Source organism: Rhamphochromis longiceps, linkage group LG17 (assembly GCF_057381845.1).
Source record: "Rhamphochromis longiceps isolate RC_006_pf linkage group LG17, R_longiceps_female_GT1.1, whole genome shotgun sequence".
NCBI lineage: Eukaryota > Metazoa > Chordata > Actinopteri > Cichliformes > Cichlidae > Rhamphochromis > Rhamphochromis longiceps.
Genome location: NC_140573.1, coordinates 26192418 through 26211542, shown reverse-complemented (window position 1 = coordinate 26211542; position 19125 = coordinate 26192418). Strand labels below are relative to the sequence as shown.

General features: G+C 39.2%; 1 protein-coding gene across 4 annotated transcripts in view; it reads left to right on the top strand.

Moving 5' to 3' along the window:
• syt1a (synaptotagmin Ia) overlaps window positions 1-19125 on the top strand; it is a 217026-nt gene that overhangs the window by 196043 nt on the left and 1858 nt on the right. For all 4 annotated transcript variants that reach the window (XM_085386890.1, XM_085386887.1, XM_085386888.1 and 1 more), the window contains 2 exons: window positions 1219-1336; window positions 15243-15376. In XM_085386890.1, the coding sequence (XP_085243016.1) occupies window positions 1219-1336; window positions 15243-15376 (252 nt within the window). The remainder of the gene's footprint in view (window positions 1-1218; window positions 1337-15242; window positions 15377-19125) is intronic.

The following is a 19125-nucleotide window of genomic DNA, read 5'->3' as shown; positions in this document are numbered from 1 at the left end:
GATCTCTTTTCAGTCTCAGATAATGAGCCTGTGTCGTGATGGTGCTTTGCTTGAAGCAGTGAAGTGCAGTGCAGGGCTTTTCCTGCAAACAAGGAATCAAATCCATGGCAGACGATTGAAAACCTTCAGGACGCTTGTTGTACAATTGATTGCTTTGACTCTGAAGCTGTGACTCAGAGATACACTTTGATCTGAAACATTACATTTGACATGCTGCATTTCTGTTTGCCACCTAGCAAAAAAAAACAATTTTCGATTTAATTTGTGTGCTTTGTAACTTAAATGCATCCTCCTCTTCTTTTCACACTTTCTTGGTTTTTTTTTATTCCAACTATTTTGACTTTCATTAAAGAAATCAAGTTCAAGTATAACACTGCGACAGCTGAGTTTCTCTGTTTAGACAAATTACACTGTAATCGAAGAGTGTTTTTGTCCTAATTTTTCTTTCCTGTATTTTGAAATTATTTATCAGGGCAGCAGACAGCTGGCTCACATAATGATTACATTGTTAACAGCTTGTCTTGATCAGTGGAGTACAATACACTGGAAAATGCTCCACTTATTAAGGCAAATTTGTCTGAAAAACTAGTATCTCCACATTTTGTTAATTTTGGGTTTTTTTATTGTGATCTCCATATGTTCTGCACAGTTGTATCCTGTAAATATGAATGCTTAAAATGTGCCCTGCTTCATTAGCAGTAATTTTTCAGTAGATTGTGCCAGCTTGTAGATTTAGCACTACTAATATTCTCCACCTTGTGTTTTTCAGATCAGAAACTCTAATTACACTGATGCAGACGGACACTGCTCTGTGTTAGGATTTCTGATAATGGATCAGTTTCACACTGATCACAGAGTCTTCTGTGCCAGCCCTCCTAGATTTAGTCTACAATGCTTCCAATCTGTGCACTTAAAGCAAATATCTTTCTCCATCATGATTTAGACTGTAATTACTATAACCAGCTTTATGACTCAGTGTGTCAGCATCCTGTACATTAACCTTTAATACCATTAGACTTTTAGCACAGACACCCTGCTACTTGCAGCTTTGCATGTTAAAAGCTTCCCTTTCTGCTCGTGGAGAGCAGAATCAAGTAAACATGTTTATGAGCAACTTTCTCTCTGATGTATCCTCATATGGTGTGAACATGTGATGGAGTAAATTTGCATCAAGTAGCTGTTTTTCTCACCTCTGCAATGTCTCTGTTTTTCCAACAGCAAGAAAAACTGGGTGATATCTGCTTCTCTCTGCGATATGTCCCCACTGCTGGCAAGCTGACCGTGGTCATCCTTGAGGCCAAAAACCTCAAGAAAATGGATGTTGGAGGCTTGTCAGGTGAGGAGAATTGAAAGGGTGTGCACATATGCCAACTGGTTTTTCCTCTGACAGGGCCTTTGTCTGTAATGACACACAAACTGCAGCACTCACTTCACCTCTCCTACAACATCGCAAGCTTTTCTTCCTCTTTTCAGCACCCAGACAGATACCTGATTGTGAAAAAGATCTTTTGAATGTCTCTAAATATCCCTGAGAAACTGCTTATATTGTAACAAAAGAAACGCAGTTAATGGCACCCATGATGATGCTGTCATCTTTCTATAGCTCACATAACTCACAGTGCAATGACAACAGAGTTGACTTGGATCCCACAAAGATATCAATGCTAGAAGCATGTGTAGCTAATCGTATAGCTATTGCCATGCGTTAGCTATAAATATAGAAATCAAATATTCATTACACGTCTTTGCATTGTGCCATTATATGATTTACTGATGGTTAAATCAGTCCTGTCTGACTTTATGCACAACTCAGTATCATGGATTACATCAGCCAGCTAGCATTTCTACTGAGATTGATTTTGCTAGTGATAACATTAGCAAACAAGATATGATTAGCCAGCTAACTGTAATGAGGGATAGCTTATAAGGAAGAGACATGGCACTGACATGATTCAGTAGACAAATCCAAAGAAAAATGCTAAAAATGGCTGTTATCTCACCCCTAAAGAGTAAGTAGCTGCAGCTGATTAGCTAATCATGTTGTGAAACTGTGCTAGCGTGCCGTAGGAGAATAACATTTTAGTAAAATCTTATTTTGAGTGTTTTATATTTGATTTGGCTTGTGAGTCTACTGTAGTAGCTTTAAATGACCCAGGGATCACCGATATTAAAGTTATGGCTCCATCATTTAGACGGGATCTTTAAAGAACGATCCAGATTCGATCCAGTGTGTGAGACTTGCGTCCAGAAGGACTTATTCTGGCAATGCTAACATTAGCTGATAAACTCATATGAAAATGACCAATTTAGTTTCTAGATTAGCCCGAAGAGGGTTGGATTTGATGCCACAAATTAAACAATCGCTCCATGAATTTAATGTCCTTGTAATGCTAATGTTCTGCAATATTAACAGTTCCTCTAACATTTTATGGATTATCTCTCAAAATTCAGTCCAAGTGTTTCACCTATTGTCAGTGTTACTCATCATGCTGTTAGAGGCAACTGAGGGAGTCATGGATGGTCTCAGTTTTCAAGTTATGCTACAATCTCTTCAGACATTTGCCATGAAAAATGATTGCCATTGTTGTAAAATTGATCGCTATGACTCAGAGATGCACTTTGATCTGTCACATTGTATTTGACATGCTGCAGCTCTGTTTACTACGTAGTAAAAGGCATGACTTGATTTGCACACTTGCTCCTTTGGTTTTGAATGTTTTTATTAATATATTACCAATATTCAAGTGTAACCCTGCAACTGTAGGTTCGCAAAATATGTTTAAGTTTAAAAAAAAAGTTGTCTAGCACACATTGAAGAACACATACAGTAATACAGTAATGAGTGTAACACGCTCATAAAGACAGTGCCTTCCCTCTTAATGAATGCATGGAATAAAAGAGTATGTATGAAAAAAATTAGACAGCTTGAAAGAATGAAAGAATTGTCCTGCTGTGGTATAGCTCCAACTCTACAGGATTAAGATCAATAGTTGACATTTATCACAATACAGTCAAGTCTGAATAGAGGATCTGATGTCATGGTAACTGAATGAGAGGGATGGAAGTCCTCCACCCACAGCTGACTGGAACATAAACAAACGGCACAAAAACAGACAGACTTGTTTTGTGTCTCTTTCAGCCAGAGAGGACAGATGTTTCATCTAGGGACTAAAAAAACATGACTGAACTTTAATAGAGTCCCATGACACTGAAATCCACTGTGCTTTTGGACATAAAGACCAATATTAAAGTTTTAATGTCTTTCTCACTATGAAGTGGAACAACACAATCTCATTTTGTAAAACTATATATTTCCTTTGGGGGCAATTTAGCAATGTGGGCAGAGTTGCATAGCAGAGGCATCTGCTTTCACATTTCAGCTCTGAAACCAGACATGCCATGCTGCAAATGGTAAAGATAAGACTTTAAAGTGCAGGAGAAGAGCTGCACAATAAAGTCATGGACAGGTTTTATTAATCAGTTAACTTGATGTAACATGCCATAAATGTGACCATCTTTTGCCTTTAAAATAATACCAGTTTTTCAAGGTAGCTGGCAGGAAGTTTGAATGATTGCTGAACGATCTAGAAGAACTTAACACCGTTCTTCTGTAAGTTTAGGCTTCCAGAATAACTGTGGTTTACATAATGGGTGGAAGTTTAGAAACATCCACACTGGAATCAATTTGCTAGTTACACATCACTTTGCAGCTGACGGTTGGTCCATAGCAGATTGTCTGTTGCTCGGGTAATCCTCAAATGTGTTTACTATCCAGTCTTACGTCAGTCGACGATATTCTTCCCTTTTATCTGGAGACTCTTCAATTGCTTGTCTCTGAGCTTTGAAAAGTTCAACTCCCGTCCACTTTGTGTCACCAGTGGTTATTTTGCCTGTCATCACTTGAAGTCGTTGAATGTCATTGACTCTGTGTGGTTTCTGGCTGCCAGGTTGCTGCGAATCCTGTGTGGATGTTGATTTAGTCTTTGGCTACTTTTTACTAAGACCATCAGAACTCCATGTTATTCCAAAGATAATTCTTCATGACTCTCACTGGGTTTGATTGAGTGTTTTAGAAAGAAGATGTCTTGACTAAAACCTGTACTGTGTGATGGATAAACATAGATAGTGCCTAAACCACATGCAGCAGTGTACTTTCATTGATGTATGGGTACCAGTGTGCAACAATGAATAAATAAAATTGCTTTGCTTTGCAATTTTGGGGTTCCTTTTAAAAATGTTATTAGCAAGTTCTTATTTTTCAGGGTGCAGTTAAGTATTATTTGTAACATTTTATGATCAGGGTACACTTCTCAACTAAACGTAAATCTGAAACTACTGTTAATTAATTATTATTACAGTAACCGGGATTCAACACACACTCACTGGCATTACTGGTCTTTTTTCTATGAACTACAGACTTGAATGAAATAGGGGACTCTGCATAAATATGGTTTTATTTGGTTTAAGTGCTATAGTTTTATTGACCCCCTTGAATTAAAGCCTAAAGTCTGCACCACAATCACATCACAATTATTTGATTTAATATCAACTTTGGCAGTGAACAGAAAAAGAATGGTGTCCAAATACTTGTGTACCTGACTGTACTTCCAGCCTGAGATGGCTTTTTTCACTGTGCGATCAGTTACAGATAAAAGTTGACATTTGTGAGGAAAACATGCTCGAAACAGAGAAACTATGAAATGCAGTGTGTTCTGTACTCTTCTGTAATATGATCAAAGCTCAGTAAAAGCATGAATAATTTAAAAAGATTGATGGTTGATGTAGATAGAACAATATCAAAGTCCCATTTAGAGCTTTGTTGAGCAAAGATAGGCTTCATCAGAATTCAGCACATTCCCACAGCATCACCAGCTTCACCATCTACAGTCATCAGACTATAATTTAAGCTATTTATAACTGATATAGTGCAGTCTGACATTATCAGACCCATTTGTGTTATGCAACCTAGTGTTTTTATGACATACATGACAACTTAACTAATATCCACCAATATAAGGAGCATTTTAATAATGACGGAAGGTTTTCATGGATCCATTCCCCGATGCAGTAAACAAACACAGTTTCATTATTCTGGACCTGGTGCTATCTATTTTTTTGATCATATCAGTCGTCATACAGACACCATAAAATAAGAAATCACACAATAAGCTGAATCTTTCCCTCCTGCTTTTCCTCTGACTTTCTTCAGTGGCTTCTTTTTACATTTTTAAATAGCTGCTCCGACTCTTTCAGCAGCCATCACCAACACCCGGGTCTACTTGCTTTCTGTTTGTCTATCCAGTCTATCCATATAACCCCAAACATCCTGCGGTACAGTAAGAGTGTGCACATTAATGGCTCCGAGCTCCCTTTCATCTGTCAGACCAGTGCGAGGAGCCATTTGGCTGGTAAAAAACAAAAAACAAAACACCCCCGCTGCAATTTTCTGATATTGGCATTAGCACTCACCTGTGCCCATTTGCATCGTGGGATTGTCAGCATTTTGAGCCATCAGCCACACGGACCAGCCAGTATTAGAATGGTGTGAAATCTTTCCAATTTGAAGGCCAGGTTTCCTCTTACAGTGAAGGGAAATGCCAGGAAAGCCAGACAGTTTGACACCATATACCATATGTCATGTTTAATTGGAGCATGTTTCATCTGTGTGCACTCATCTGTGGGTTTCAGGGTGAATTATTAGCATACTGTAATGGCACAGTGCATGTTTGTAATTACATACAACCAGAATATACTCTAAATTGCAGTTTGGGCTTTGTTTTTTGTTAGTAGTGTCTACTTTTCTGCTCCCAGAATGGACTTAAATGTGCAGCAGATGGATGAAATAATAAGCAGGTCTCTAATAACAATAATTAGCCTCCATCCACAGAGTGGCTCAGCCAGAACTTAAGGAGGAGGACAAGTAATTGATGGCCTGGGATCAGCCTTCTTTTCTATTGTCATCCTGTTTACCATGCCTAATTATGGCTCACAGAGGAAGATGTGGGAATTATCATTAACCAATGTATAATCAGAAATAATTCTTTTGATTTGCTCCTCATGAAGCATGCCCCAAATCTACCACCGTGCTGCATTTCTTAGGAAAACAAACTTTGGAAGTAATAGTTTTAAAAGTACACTTGACTTCTGGCACCTCTCAGAATTGCTCCTGCTTAACATGCAGCGAGGCACCATGTTCTTTAGCTGTCGTCTCAAAATAATCCTCGTCACAGACAGGTTACTCCTCTTTCCACTTTAGCCGACCCCACAATGTATAGTTACAATAGATCCGTTACGTTTAGTTGCAGGCAGTCAGGATTTAAAAAACTCTGAACCTTGTGATGCATTTTAAAGTTTTGAAAGCTTCTAACTGAATCACCAACATCTCTTTTGACCTCCTGCACATATCATTTTATTTTGTGAAAATTACTCTGTTTAAATCTTAAAATACAGCTTTTCACGTTACTATAGTGTCTCCAAGGGAAATGAAAGGTGAGTCAGACTCGGAGGTGGGGAACACAAAGGCTAAGTGTTTGGAAGCAACTCAGTATAAGTACCGGCGGGCTTATAGAAGTAGTGGCAGTTAAAATGTTTCGTCCTCTCTCTTTGTATCTTCAAAGACATCCCAGGCGGCTGTGAGGTGGCATATAACCAGGTAATGGCCAGCAGTGGGGGAGGTTATCAAAGCACACAGGCACCATGTCAGCGGTAATGAAGCCGCACTGCCCCAACCTGGTGCTCCAGCGCACTATCAAGCCTCTCGGGTTGGAGAGGTTTATTTGTTTTGCTCCTCTGGCTGGTCAGACTAAGGTTCCCGTCATCTCAGCAAGGTAGTGGGCATGAGGGATCATTAGGATGATGTACGAGGCCTGAGAGAAGAAGGCAATTTGAAAGGGATTAGAGAAGGCAGAATTTATTATGTTTTGCGTCTATAGATGTAAGAAATAATAACTAGAAAAGTTACAGTGTATTTCCAAGCTTTTACATTATGAATTTTGCCATTTCCAAAATAAAAAAAGGAAAAGTAAGAAGTAAATCGGACAGTGATATGGCATTAAAGGCATTAAAAAGGCTTAATATAAATGCAGGTCTAATATCTAATTCACTTTTATCTGTGTTTTGTTACTTAAAAAACCATTTCCTGACTGCTGAGCGGCTTCGGTCTTACAACAGCCCCAAAGTAGACCAGTTATACACTTTGAATGACGACCCCCTCATTTGCATTAAGTGGATAAATAATATTTAAAAATACAAAAAAAAAGTTGTGCGGAAAAGTAAAGATTGGGATAATGAAAAGGAAAAAAGGGTTGAACTTCCACCTCATTTCTTTATATTTTTTATCTAGTAAGTCAGAGTTTCGTGTAAATTTTCAAAGTAGTCTTAAGCAACAGATCTGCAGGCTTTCTGAAGTTTTTTGGGGGGCGCTGGCTGCTTTTTTGCTCATTGTCAGTCCAGTGTGTGTACCTGACCATTTTCAGTCACTTAAAATTGACCTATGAATCTTTCAATCATAAAAAGATGAAAACTTGGCATATCTGCAGTTTGTCCTTAAAGAAAATGGGAAAGTAGAGGACAACAGAAGAAATGGCAATCCAAAATAACTGTCTACACCAGATGAGCAGTACCTGAAAATCATCTCCTTAAGAAACAGCAATGACCTGACACAGGATCCCTTCAGTTGATCCATCTACTGTTCACTGAAGCCTCATCAGAAACGGTCTCAGTGGAAGGGGTGGCTGTCAAGAAGCCATTCTTAAGGAAGGGAAGCAGGGTGAAAAGGCCAAGGCATGCCAAATTATACAAGAACTAGAACAGTTATGGATTGGCTTCACCAAAGCTTACACTTTAACATTATAGAAGTAGCGTGGGTCTTTGATGGAGACTGGTCCTACACAATAAATGTCTACTGCAGTTTTTCCACAGCACCATAAATCTAAAACTAAAAATAAGTAAATTAATAAACAGAATTAAATAGAAAATGAAATGTGAAGTAAATAAATAAAAATAATAAATCCAAAGGTCAACAAATGAAACAGCAGGTTCATCATTTGTTACATTTTATGCTATAATTAAAGCCTACCTTTTTATTGTAATTCTAATGCATTCAATTACAGTTATTATATATTTTTTTGGCACTTTTGAGCCTCCGTAGAGAGTAGAATACAAAATAACATCGTAAAAAGACTTCCATCAGATTTCATGGAGGTGGTTTTACGTGGGCCTGCGCCCCAGAGAGCAGTTTCACTGTAAACACTTGTGTATGCGTGAAACGTGTGTGATTCACCGCTGAGCTGAGTGTGTAAAACTAAACCGACAGTCACCCCTGGGTGCACCCACCATGGAAAATCCAAAATGATGGGAGGAAAGCTAAGATGACAGCCAGGCTATATTTAACCCTGCTTGTATTGGTGTTCATTTGGCACAACTCTGCCAGAACCCTTAGCAGCCAAACCCAAAGATAAAGGAAACGTCCGAGCGAATTGTGCGTTTTATATCTCTGCACTGTAGCTTCAGGTTTGATGACTAGAATATTCAAAATGAGTCACAGATGGTAATTATTCACAGCTTGAAATCCTATGTGTAAGTAACCACTTTTAAAATAAGACCTCTTTAGTAGCTCTACTTAACTCTAAAGCTGATGTGACTCAGAGCTCCCTGCCTATCCATAAACCTGCATCTTGCCTCCTGTGGGAAATGTACGGACGGCTGATAGCGCATCGCCTCATAAAACTGTGGCCAAGATCCAGGACTCCAATGAGTAACCCCTAAGGGTAGCAAAGACGAGCCGCTGTGCTGTACACACATGTGAGTAACCGCTCTTGCATCACAAGCACTGTCATTCATCCATAAAATGGGAGAGATTACATCCGTCCAGGAGGAGGTGGTAAAATGGGCTTGATAGAAGGTACAGCGAGCGTCCCAAAACTCAATAATGCCAAACTCTCATCTGCTGGCTGGAGAGATAAGTGCACCTAGATTGCAGAGGCACCACAGGTGTTTTCTTTTTTGAGAAAGGGTTATCTTGCATAATCCCATTCAGCTGTGGTGTGGTGTCTTTTCAGCCACAGTTACCAATATAAGAGTTACACGCAGCCACTGTAGTACCATTATTTTAATATACACAGCTGTATGCAATATTAGATAGTATTATTGACTGTTCGCTAATCCCCTCCCGTATATAGTGAAAGTCTAGGGATATATTCTTTGTATATTTAACATTAAATATACAAAGAATTAAAAACCATTGTCTTCACTTGAAGTGTGAGAAATGGATCATGGAGTGTTTTGGTCTGTTTTATCATAAGTTGCAAGTATTAGCATGTTTAACTGCTTACAACCCGCTTACAACGTATTACATTAAATTGCTACATACAATATTACATGAGGTTACAGGATATAAATGTCTTATTTAAGATTACCTCATCCCTGCTGTGTGGAATGACTTTAGAGGCATTAGCTTTGAACTTGGCATATCTCGGCACTAATGTGCCAAGTGTCCTTAAAAACATTTGAGAAAACTGGACAAGTGGAGGACAAAAGAAGAAGTGACAGGTTCAAAAACTCCATACAGCAGATGACCAGTCTCTGTAAGTCATATTCTTAAGAAATCCAGACAACATCTAACACAGGATCTGAACGATACACCAGTCAAGAAGCTATTCTTGAGAAAAGAAAATAGGAAGGAACATTTGCGGTATGCACAAATAGTGGATTGAAAATCAGTGGCAGCAGGTCTTGTGGAGTGAGTCTCTGTAATTCATGGTGGAAGCTCTGGGACAAAACACAGCAAAAAATAGCTTTGAAATGTCCTTCAAGAAGCCGAGAGAACTATAGCCTGAAGAGTACTTACAGACATTACAAGGTGGTCATACTAAAAACTGACTTTTAGGAGATGAAAACTAAGCTCTGTTTTTGTCTTACATTCTGTGCTTCCATGCATGTTTGCAGATGCTGCACACACTTTCCATTTTATTCATGAAAAAATTAGGGGTGGCTCAAGACATTTGCACTGCACAGTGCTTTTTTTCATGGCCAGCAGGGGGCAACTCCCCTGGTTGCAAAAGGATGTCCAGTTACACAGAAGTCTATCTTAAAATGACTCTACTTCTCACTTGGTTTATGACTTTAGTGAACTCTTTCTCAATGAATATGTCGTCTGAGTTGTCAGTTTCAGGTCTTAGTAAATGCAACATGGTGTTCACGTTGTAAATTATGGATGTAATTAGAATAGTATGAGCCATAAAGCAGGTTGTGCTACATAAGAAGAACTCTAGGCATAAAACAGTAGTTAATGTCACAGTGATCAAATGGAGCTGTCATTATATGAAATAGCATCGTCAATCTTTCTCTGACAAAAACAATAGGTTTTTGTTTGTGCTTATAACACTTATTCTACCAAGACTTTCTGTTTCCTGCGATATAAGAACGATGATCAGCTTTGGAAGAAAGTGGCTTTTGGCTCGGGTAGGTGAGCACAGTGTATATAGCAATCAAGTCCATATATATAAGACCCATTTTAGAAGGTTATTATGAGTGAGCTGTAAAGATCGAAAAGTCAGCTAGAGATGGATTTTGAACTCTGGAATCTGACATCTCACTTATATTCATTCTACACTGTCTATGCCATTACTAAGCTTTTATCTTTGACCTTCTTTGGACCTGTGAACTTAATAACAGAGGAGTCTGTACTGAAGCTGAGTTGGGGGAAGAAAAGGGAGAAAAAGGAACTTCCACAGAAAATCTAAAGGGATCAAAATGGCCATTCCTTCCAAGTTACTTGTAGCAACTTGAAGCTTCGTTGTGTTAGTTCTGTTAGTGAAGCTCTGATTTCATTCATAAGAATATTCAAAGGGACATATACTGCTGTTTGAGATATACGGAGGCTGTGTATCCTCTTTATGAGATACGTTGGAAGCAGTATTTATTTCCTACGCACAGCCCTCCCTCGCTGTTTTTCTCATCCCGGCACTCCAGCTCTTCTCAGCAGGGGAGTAATAATGGACACCCACTCCATTAGAAGCCTGTTACCATTTCACTCATGTCTCTGCCATCTATTTATTCTGCTGCTTTTCTCCCTCTCACTCTGTTTGCGCTGTTTTCTCTCTATATTCATGTCAGCTGCCATGGACAGTCAGATCCTCATTCCCCTAAATTGGATAAAAGATTAAGAGAGCTAAGCTTGTTCAGTTTGTGCTACTGTGAAAAATCATAAAGTTTGAACTTTTTTTTTTTCTTTTAATTTTGCTTTTTTCAGAGCTGCTCGCTCATGAGAAATCCTAAAGCATTATAAAGACTTTGTGCATATGGGACCCAGAGATGAATCCAGATTATCAGATCAAGTGGTGTTTCAACAACTAATTATAGGCTCCAGTTCAGGCTCTTACTACTTATTCATGCCAATGCACAGCTCTAGGGTTCAGTAGCTGGAGGATGATGTTGTTATCCTCAGGCAAAAGCCTGCCTCATTTGCATCTAGGAGATTATCGTGCTTATTTGTTTTTCATGTGTCTTTCAAGGAGCCTGTTGTCTTAAGTGATAAATGACTCTAAGTGGTCTTTTTTTTTCCCTCCTCGTGCGCCGAGATCGGAGAACATTTAACGTCATTAAGCCGCCTTCCCATGTGTAACCACAATTTTCAACAATCTGCTCTACATTTTTCACGCCGCGAACAGTAGCAGTAAGTTTATTAATACACAAATCTAACTTTTTCACTGTAATTCATCTGTAGCTGCAAGAAAAAGTTTGAGATTTGTTGAAGTTTTGCATAAATGTTTAAAACATCATGAGAATTTCACTAAAATCCTAAAGCATGAAGTCCATTCAGTTAAAAGACAAATGAAAATAAAGGAATAGTTATTGATTTCTTAAGGAAAATGATAAAAACTATCTCTATAAAGGAAGAAGTATAAAAATCTTTGATTTCAGTATCTCATGTGACCCCTCCCCCATTTGCTGCACTAACAGCAACTTGGCATTCTAGGCGATACAGCTCAAGATATTAATTTAGGTGAGTTTAGTGGCATAATCGTGTAACTTCAGGAGTGAATTTGTGATTAACACAAACTGTGAAAGGTTTACCTGACATTTCCATGTTAATTAATGCTGCATTGCCAAACTGCTCCTTGCAGTTTGTTTTCAGGATACCCAACAGAAAAATTGTCTCACAGTGTGTGTAAGCAACACATCAATTTAATGATAAGAACTACAGATGTAATTAGATGCTTTTCTGGACATCACCCACTACTCATTGATGTTTGTGTTGTACAGCCTCCAATGAGCAACTGATTGACACAGCGCTCTTAGAGGATATCAAACGGGTCAGTTTACAAAGTAGACCCAGTCTGAAGAACAATAAAATGTACATTTAACTTCAAGTTGTATTCAATAAGATTTGAAACATGAGACTGAGAGCATTTACAAAGGTCATGAAGAAAAGCAGAAGATTTCAGTGAGTTTCTTCGCCAGCGTTTAGTAGACACCCCTCAGCAAAACTTATCAGTTTCAAAAGGCTGTAAAAGAAAAAGAAAAAAAAGAGGCTTTGGAGATGAAAGTCGGAGTACTTTCAGAGTTTATTCCTTCAAAAAAGAATAAACCCAAATGTTTGCTTGCAGCGACTGCTTTTGAAAAAGTTTATACCAGCTTTTTTTTTTTATTCCCATAGTCTGCCTTCTTAATAACAACAACAAAAAATCACCTCACAGGTTCCTTGGAAACAACTGGGTGTCAAATTTCCCATTACAGAAGATGCCAGCAACTTTTTATTGGTGTCATGAGCTTGTTTTAAGGCTTTCGTAAAACCTATTCGTGGAGCGGTGGGAATGAGGATCAGCACCTCCAAATCTTAGGCCATGGTCTTCAGCCGGAAAAGCGTGGAGTGCCCACTCCGGGTCAGGGACGAGTTCCTGCCCCAAGTGGAGGAGTTTAAGTATCTCAGGGTTTTGTTCGCGAGTGACTAGGAGAAGGGACCAGGAGATCGGCAGACGGATTGGTGCAGCGGCCACAGCGATGCGGACGCTGTACCGCTCTGTTGTGGTGAAGAGAGAGCTGAGTGTAAAAGCGAAGCTCTCAATTTACCGGTCGATCTACATCCCTACGCTAACCTATGGTCACGAGCTTTGGGTAGTGACCGAAAGAACAAGATCGCAGATACAAGCGGCGGAAATGCCATTCGGGAGGGGCTCAGAGTAAAGCTGCTGCTCCTCCACATCGAAAGGAGCCAGTTGAGGTGGTTCGGGCATCTGACAAGGATGCCCCCTGGGCGCCTCCTGGGTGAGGTGTTCCGGGCATGTCCCACCAGGAGGAGGCCCCGGGGCAGACCCAGGACACGCTAGAGAGATTATATCTCTCGGCTGGCCTGGGAACGCCTTGGTGTTCCCCCGGACAATCTGGAGGAGGTGGCTGGGGAGAGGGAGGTCTGCTAAAAATTACAATGGAGGTGATTGCAGTCTTTGGCTGCTCGTAGTTTGGGCTCATGAAGCTCTTAAATGTTGAATTCAGGAGCCTCATTCTGTCCTTTTAATCAGTCAGTTAAACCAAAAAACTCTGATACTTATCTGACTATTCAAAAGGCTTCCTGCCATCGTGTCAGTTGCAGGTTATGCCCAAAGAAAGATACAAACTCTCCTCTTTTCCAGTTTGGTCTTAATAGCTATGTGGAGAACATAAACAAATTAGGACGAGTGGCATCACATCATAAATGGAAGCGGTGGGTGGTTTGATATTTTCAGACACACACTCCACCTGATTGCCAGATGAGGACGGGCAAAGCAGACCATTTGGGTGCCACTTGAGGTGGCATTTGGACAGATGACAATGGGGCTCTTGAAAGGGGAAGGTTAACTGAGTGATATAAACACACTGGACTCTGATGGTGAACTATATCAGTATTTTTGTATTCTCAATGGATCAAATGACTAGATTTATTTTAAAGGGATGTCTCATAATAACAAGCACACAAACAATGATCACCCTGAGCTCTGCAGGGCATTTTGCTGTCTTTTAACTTTTTTGTTGTTTTTAAGCCCTCCGGCTACAGTGTACGCGAACAGCCTATGGGCTCATGGTGTCCTGGATGTCACAAAGATTAAAGCTTTACAAAAGAATCACTCTCGGTCTGACGAAGATTCAGTGTGGACATTAAGTCTACAATAAAAAAATGTTTCATAGCTGCCAATAAGACCATTTATTAAGAATTTTCCCATGCCAACATGTCTACATTAGATTTACCATAGCTCATTAGCTAGCTACAAGATAGCAGATCATTATGGGCCAACTAGCTCAACTTTATCAGTGCTCCAAATGTCATTGTTTATTTTTTAGTTTCCTGTTTATGATTCCAAAGTTATACAATGCTGTATGTGTTTTTTTTCTATAAATAAGTCAGAACAGCATGCATAGTTAGATATAAACAATCAAACCTTTGATGATCTCCAACTTTGCTAAAGTTTGCTGAGGTTGTTAACAGCTGGGAGAATAGCTACACTGATTGTTTTATTGAAGCTGAGATAAATTGGATTCCTTTTCACTGTCAGTGGTGCCTCAGCATGTGTTCATTCTTGTGAACCAAAGGAGCATTTGGACCTGGAAATCATGAATAAAATCAGATGTAACAAGAAGATAGAATGGGCTAAACATTATGTAAGAGTTCTCTAAGTTTGCGAAATCCAGTCCAGCTCACTGGACCCAAACTCAAAAGCTGTGCTGCTTTATAAAGACCGAAGCAATTAGTTTATTTCACAATTTAAGCACAAAACATAGGACATTTTGATGAAATTGGCTTTAAAATGTGCATTTCGAACATCAGTAAATCAGTTTGTGCACGTGATTTAGTTCCCACCACCTGAGTTCCCATCTCTCAATGTAGTCTTGCCACTGAGAGCACCTTTTTTTTTTACGCTAAAACCCAGTTTCTGCTGGTACAATGCATTTGTGAATGTGGCCCATGGAGCGAACAGGTGGCTATAAAGCAAGAATCCATGTAGCCACTGCAAGCTGCTTTGCAACCCACTTCTGTTTCAGATTTAATCAATGTCAAGTCTGTTGGCATTGTTGCCTTCTCCCTTCTATGTTGTTCTCTAAAACTTGGACTTTTTGTGCACATGGAAGGATGGGGAAGTCCCAGAACTGAGTCGCATTGCCAAATATAAATTGCTGCAGAAGAAATAACAATGTTCTTTGACTGAAGCGATCATGACTGGATTCTAATCTTGAGAACAATTTGTAACATAACTTTTTCCTTTTTTTAGACCCATATGTGAAAATCCACCTGATGCAAAATGGTAAGAGGCTGAAGAAGAAGAAGACGACAATCAAGAAGAACACCCTCAACCCTTACTATAACGAGTCCTTTAGCTTTGAAGTCCCATTTGAACAAATCCAGGTACATTTTTCATCTGTTTGCAAAACATTCGTAAAACTCTGAAATCATGTTTTCTACGGGGCAGAGTGCTATATCATTGGGTAAAACTGAACTATAAAAACCAGCAGCAAACATTTGGTTGCATATAAGCCATTGTTAAGTGGGAGCTCATTTACCAAATGATCAGTTTAGAGGCTTTTCATCATAACAGAATAATGAGAGGCGCTTCACTTAAAATCAGCTGGGTTTTGCAATTTGACAAGCCAATTGCTCTACGGATGTGATTGTCTGCACTTTGTTCTTGCCCGTAGCATGGATCTTGGTGCTGTTTGTAGCATATATCACAATGATTAGCATTCATCAGCATCATTATTTACATTTAACCAAGTATGCTGCAATAATTAGAGCAATAGAAAAATAGATGCTGTAGCTGTGATTCGAGAAGAAAAGGAAGCACAGATGCTTTTCCAGGACATTATGGGGGAAAAAAGGATAAAGGATACATAACCTGTGCCAGAAAGGGATAGCAACAAACAAGATTATCTCTTCAGGCAATACAGTAATTAAGTCAAATTGATTAAGGCTGCCACATTTCAAAAATCACAGGTTTGGTACAGCGTGCCTCAGATTTAATTTAAACACCGCTGATCCCAATCAACCCCATCCAAACATGGCCTTATTTAGTGTTGCTCATGCCAGTATGTTGGCTAAATTTACATTTCTCATCTCATCAACAAGAACCAGGTTGATTATTAAATAATTGGTCAAATGCAAAAATTGTCATTGATTAGATTTATTGAGCAGTAAAAGCAATACGAGAATTAAACACACTTAAAAGACTTAATTCGATCGTAGAAAAAGAGTTAAAGTCCAGCTACCTAAGAGCTAAATGCTAAATTAAAGAAGCCTGTCATCACTGACACCTCTTTAGGCCTCTGGCTGTATTGCATCTGATTTGAAATGAAGACACTCAGAACTGGGAAGACTCTTAATTAGACACGTTCTGTTTCCACCAGTACAGTTTAATTTGCTAATCAAGTTCTCAAGCACAATTCTTAAATTACACAGACATATAGAAGTCTGCAGAGGCAAAGCGTTGGCTTTGACGCCAACCTGACCCAGGGACTTTCTAAGTAAATAATCGAAAGATTTTAATTGTCTCAGAGATTGCGTGGGAATTACAAGCAGTGCTTTAATTGGACTATCTTGTAACAAAAACAGAAGGTTAGTTATTGACTCGTGTTATTTCGCAGTGTCCTTAGCCCACACGCAATTAGCTGTGCAGACACCATTTGAGATGTACACATGCTCTCCTTATAGTCCGTGAGCCCATTTGACATCAAACTCTAGCTTGTTTGCAAATTAAGTGCAGTTTTTTTAACCTTTCTATATTTGACTTGAGCATAGAACTGAACAAATAGGGGAAAAAACAGTCACTTATGTGCTTGTGTTAAACTGAAAAAAAAAAAACGTATAAAAATATATTTCAAATTCTGGCCTCTGAACAGCTGGAGATGGTAAAGTGAATTAAAAGACAAATACATGTTATAAATGTTCATGACATTATTTTTTTTCTTGTATTTAATCTTCATATTTCATTCCATGAAAGCTATTAAGCTTGTTTCGAAAACTGCTGAGCTGTTGTTTAAATGGTGTCACTAATATGATTATTATTGGCAAATCAGTCACAGCAAGAAAAAACAGTACTTGCTGGTCAGTGATGAATAACACGAAGGTCTGCTAATTTTCCTTTAAAGAAAGCCGTGTTTGAATGACCAATTTAAAGCTGAAGTGTCCCTTTAAAAACCCACTAACCCCAACTGGCCATCTGGGAGCCTTATTCAGTATTTCATTACATGGCGTATTAGGCATGCTCTTTTAGAACAGCGACTCAGAGCTCATGCAGGTGGCGGTAGTTCCATCTCAGTCTGCCAGTGGATCGAAACTTAATCAGGACGCTTTGTGCACTAATTCATATTCTCTGCCAGAGATTGACGCCCGGGTCACTCCTCTTTGCAGCGTCCCTTTGAATAAACACACAGTGAAGCTGAGTCTCAGACCTCTGAGTAATCACACATTTTGCTGTGCTTGGCGCTGAATATAAGCCAAGCTTGATCGGGAGTGTTTGTTACTGTTAATCAACACTAATGTCTCAAGGAGCACCTCATTCCCTGCACTATACCATTTAGAGAAATAATGAGGAACTGTTGGCGCTTAATACTCTAATACGTGCATTACATATCCACCCTTCCACAAAGAACAAGAAACACCTACTGTATCAGAAGTCCAATATGTAAAGTACTGCTCAAAAACACAAATCACAAGAGAAAACCTCACAGAGATGATCATGTAAGTAAAGAAGCATCAAAACCTTTGTCTCTGATCATAACACATTATATGACATGTAATTGTCTTTCTTCAGATTGTATTGGGTGTTTTTGAAGCTAGGACTAGAGCTAAAAGTTATTAGAAAATGAATGTGAATCAATTTTTGAAACAAATAAAAAGCACAGAATTAAAAACTGACCTTTAAATCGTGTTTGCCTAACAAGACTCGGGCCTTTCAATTCTACAACAAAACCATAGACTGTATATGAAAAATGGCAGCAGCACTCCACAACAGCTACTAAAGCCCCACCTTCTTTTAATGACCTGTTGTTATCCTCTTTTAAGAATCACTTAATCATTAAATTAGACTTAGACATAACAACTAGGGATGGGTATTGATAAGATTTTCACGATTCCGATTCCATTTTCGATTCTGTTTAATGATTCGATTCTTTATCAATTCTCTTATAGATTCTTTTTAAAAAAGGAGAACACACAGGTCGATTAGCTTAGAACTTCGTTTTATATCTTCTCTTTGAGCAAGATAGAAATTTAGGAGTAACATGGCCTTACAAACCCAGCAGTGAGATCTTAAGAGATCCAGCCTATGGCTCTTCAATGGGGTGTCACAGGGTCCCCGGGGAAAAAAATTGTAAATGTAAAATTATAAAATAAATATTCTTCTGTAGCAATAACAAAGTATAACATAAATTATTCTGTAGCAATTACACAAGAATATCCAGAAATGTCCCTGCCTACAATTAAACACATTCACTTACCAAAGTGAAATCGGGGGCATCTGCTGTGGCAAATGGGTGCAAGCCTTTGACCACAAACTTAGTCACTGCTCGGTGACATTCGTCTATCCTGGCCTGAAAGGAGACGCTACCGGTAGACTGCAGCGAGAACTGCCAGCATCTGAGCCAGCCAGACTCTGTCTGTCTCATCATGATCACCTAAATGCACAGTAATGGCAGGTTTTGTAATAAGGCAGATCGCGCTAACATCATATGCACTGTTAGTTGATTATTTACCTGCCGCATTAACGGGAGAGGACGTGCAAACGTTACCGCTGCTGCTGGGTTGAGATTCACGAGTCCGGAGCGGAATTAAAAACACGACATTCATTTAAGGTCATCGCGTGTTTTGTGAGCAAATGCTTTTGCATATTCGTAGTGTTTCCTCCCTTAAATGAAATATCTACTTTGCAAGTATTGCAAGTTGCCCTGTTGTCATCCGTTCTCGTAAAGTATGACCAAACTTTTGAGCGTTTGAGCCGCCATGTTTCCTGCCAGGTAAATGACGCTCCGCAACGTGGTGACATCATTCGGGGCGACTGGAATCGATAAGGGAATCGTTTGCAAAAATGGCAAACGATTCCAAGGAATTGAAACAGTGGGAACCGGTTCTCAACACGAACTGTTTTGGGGTGATCGTGGCTC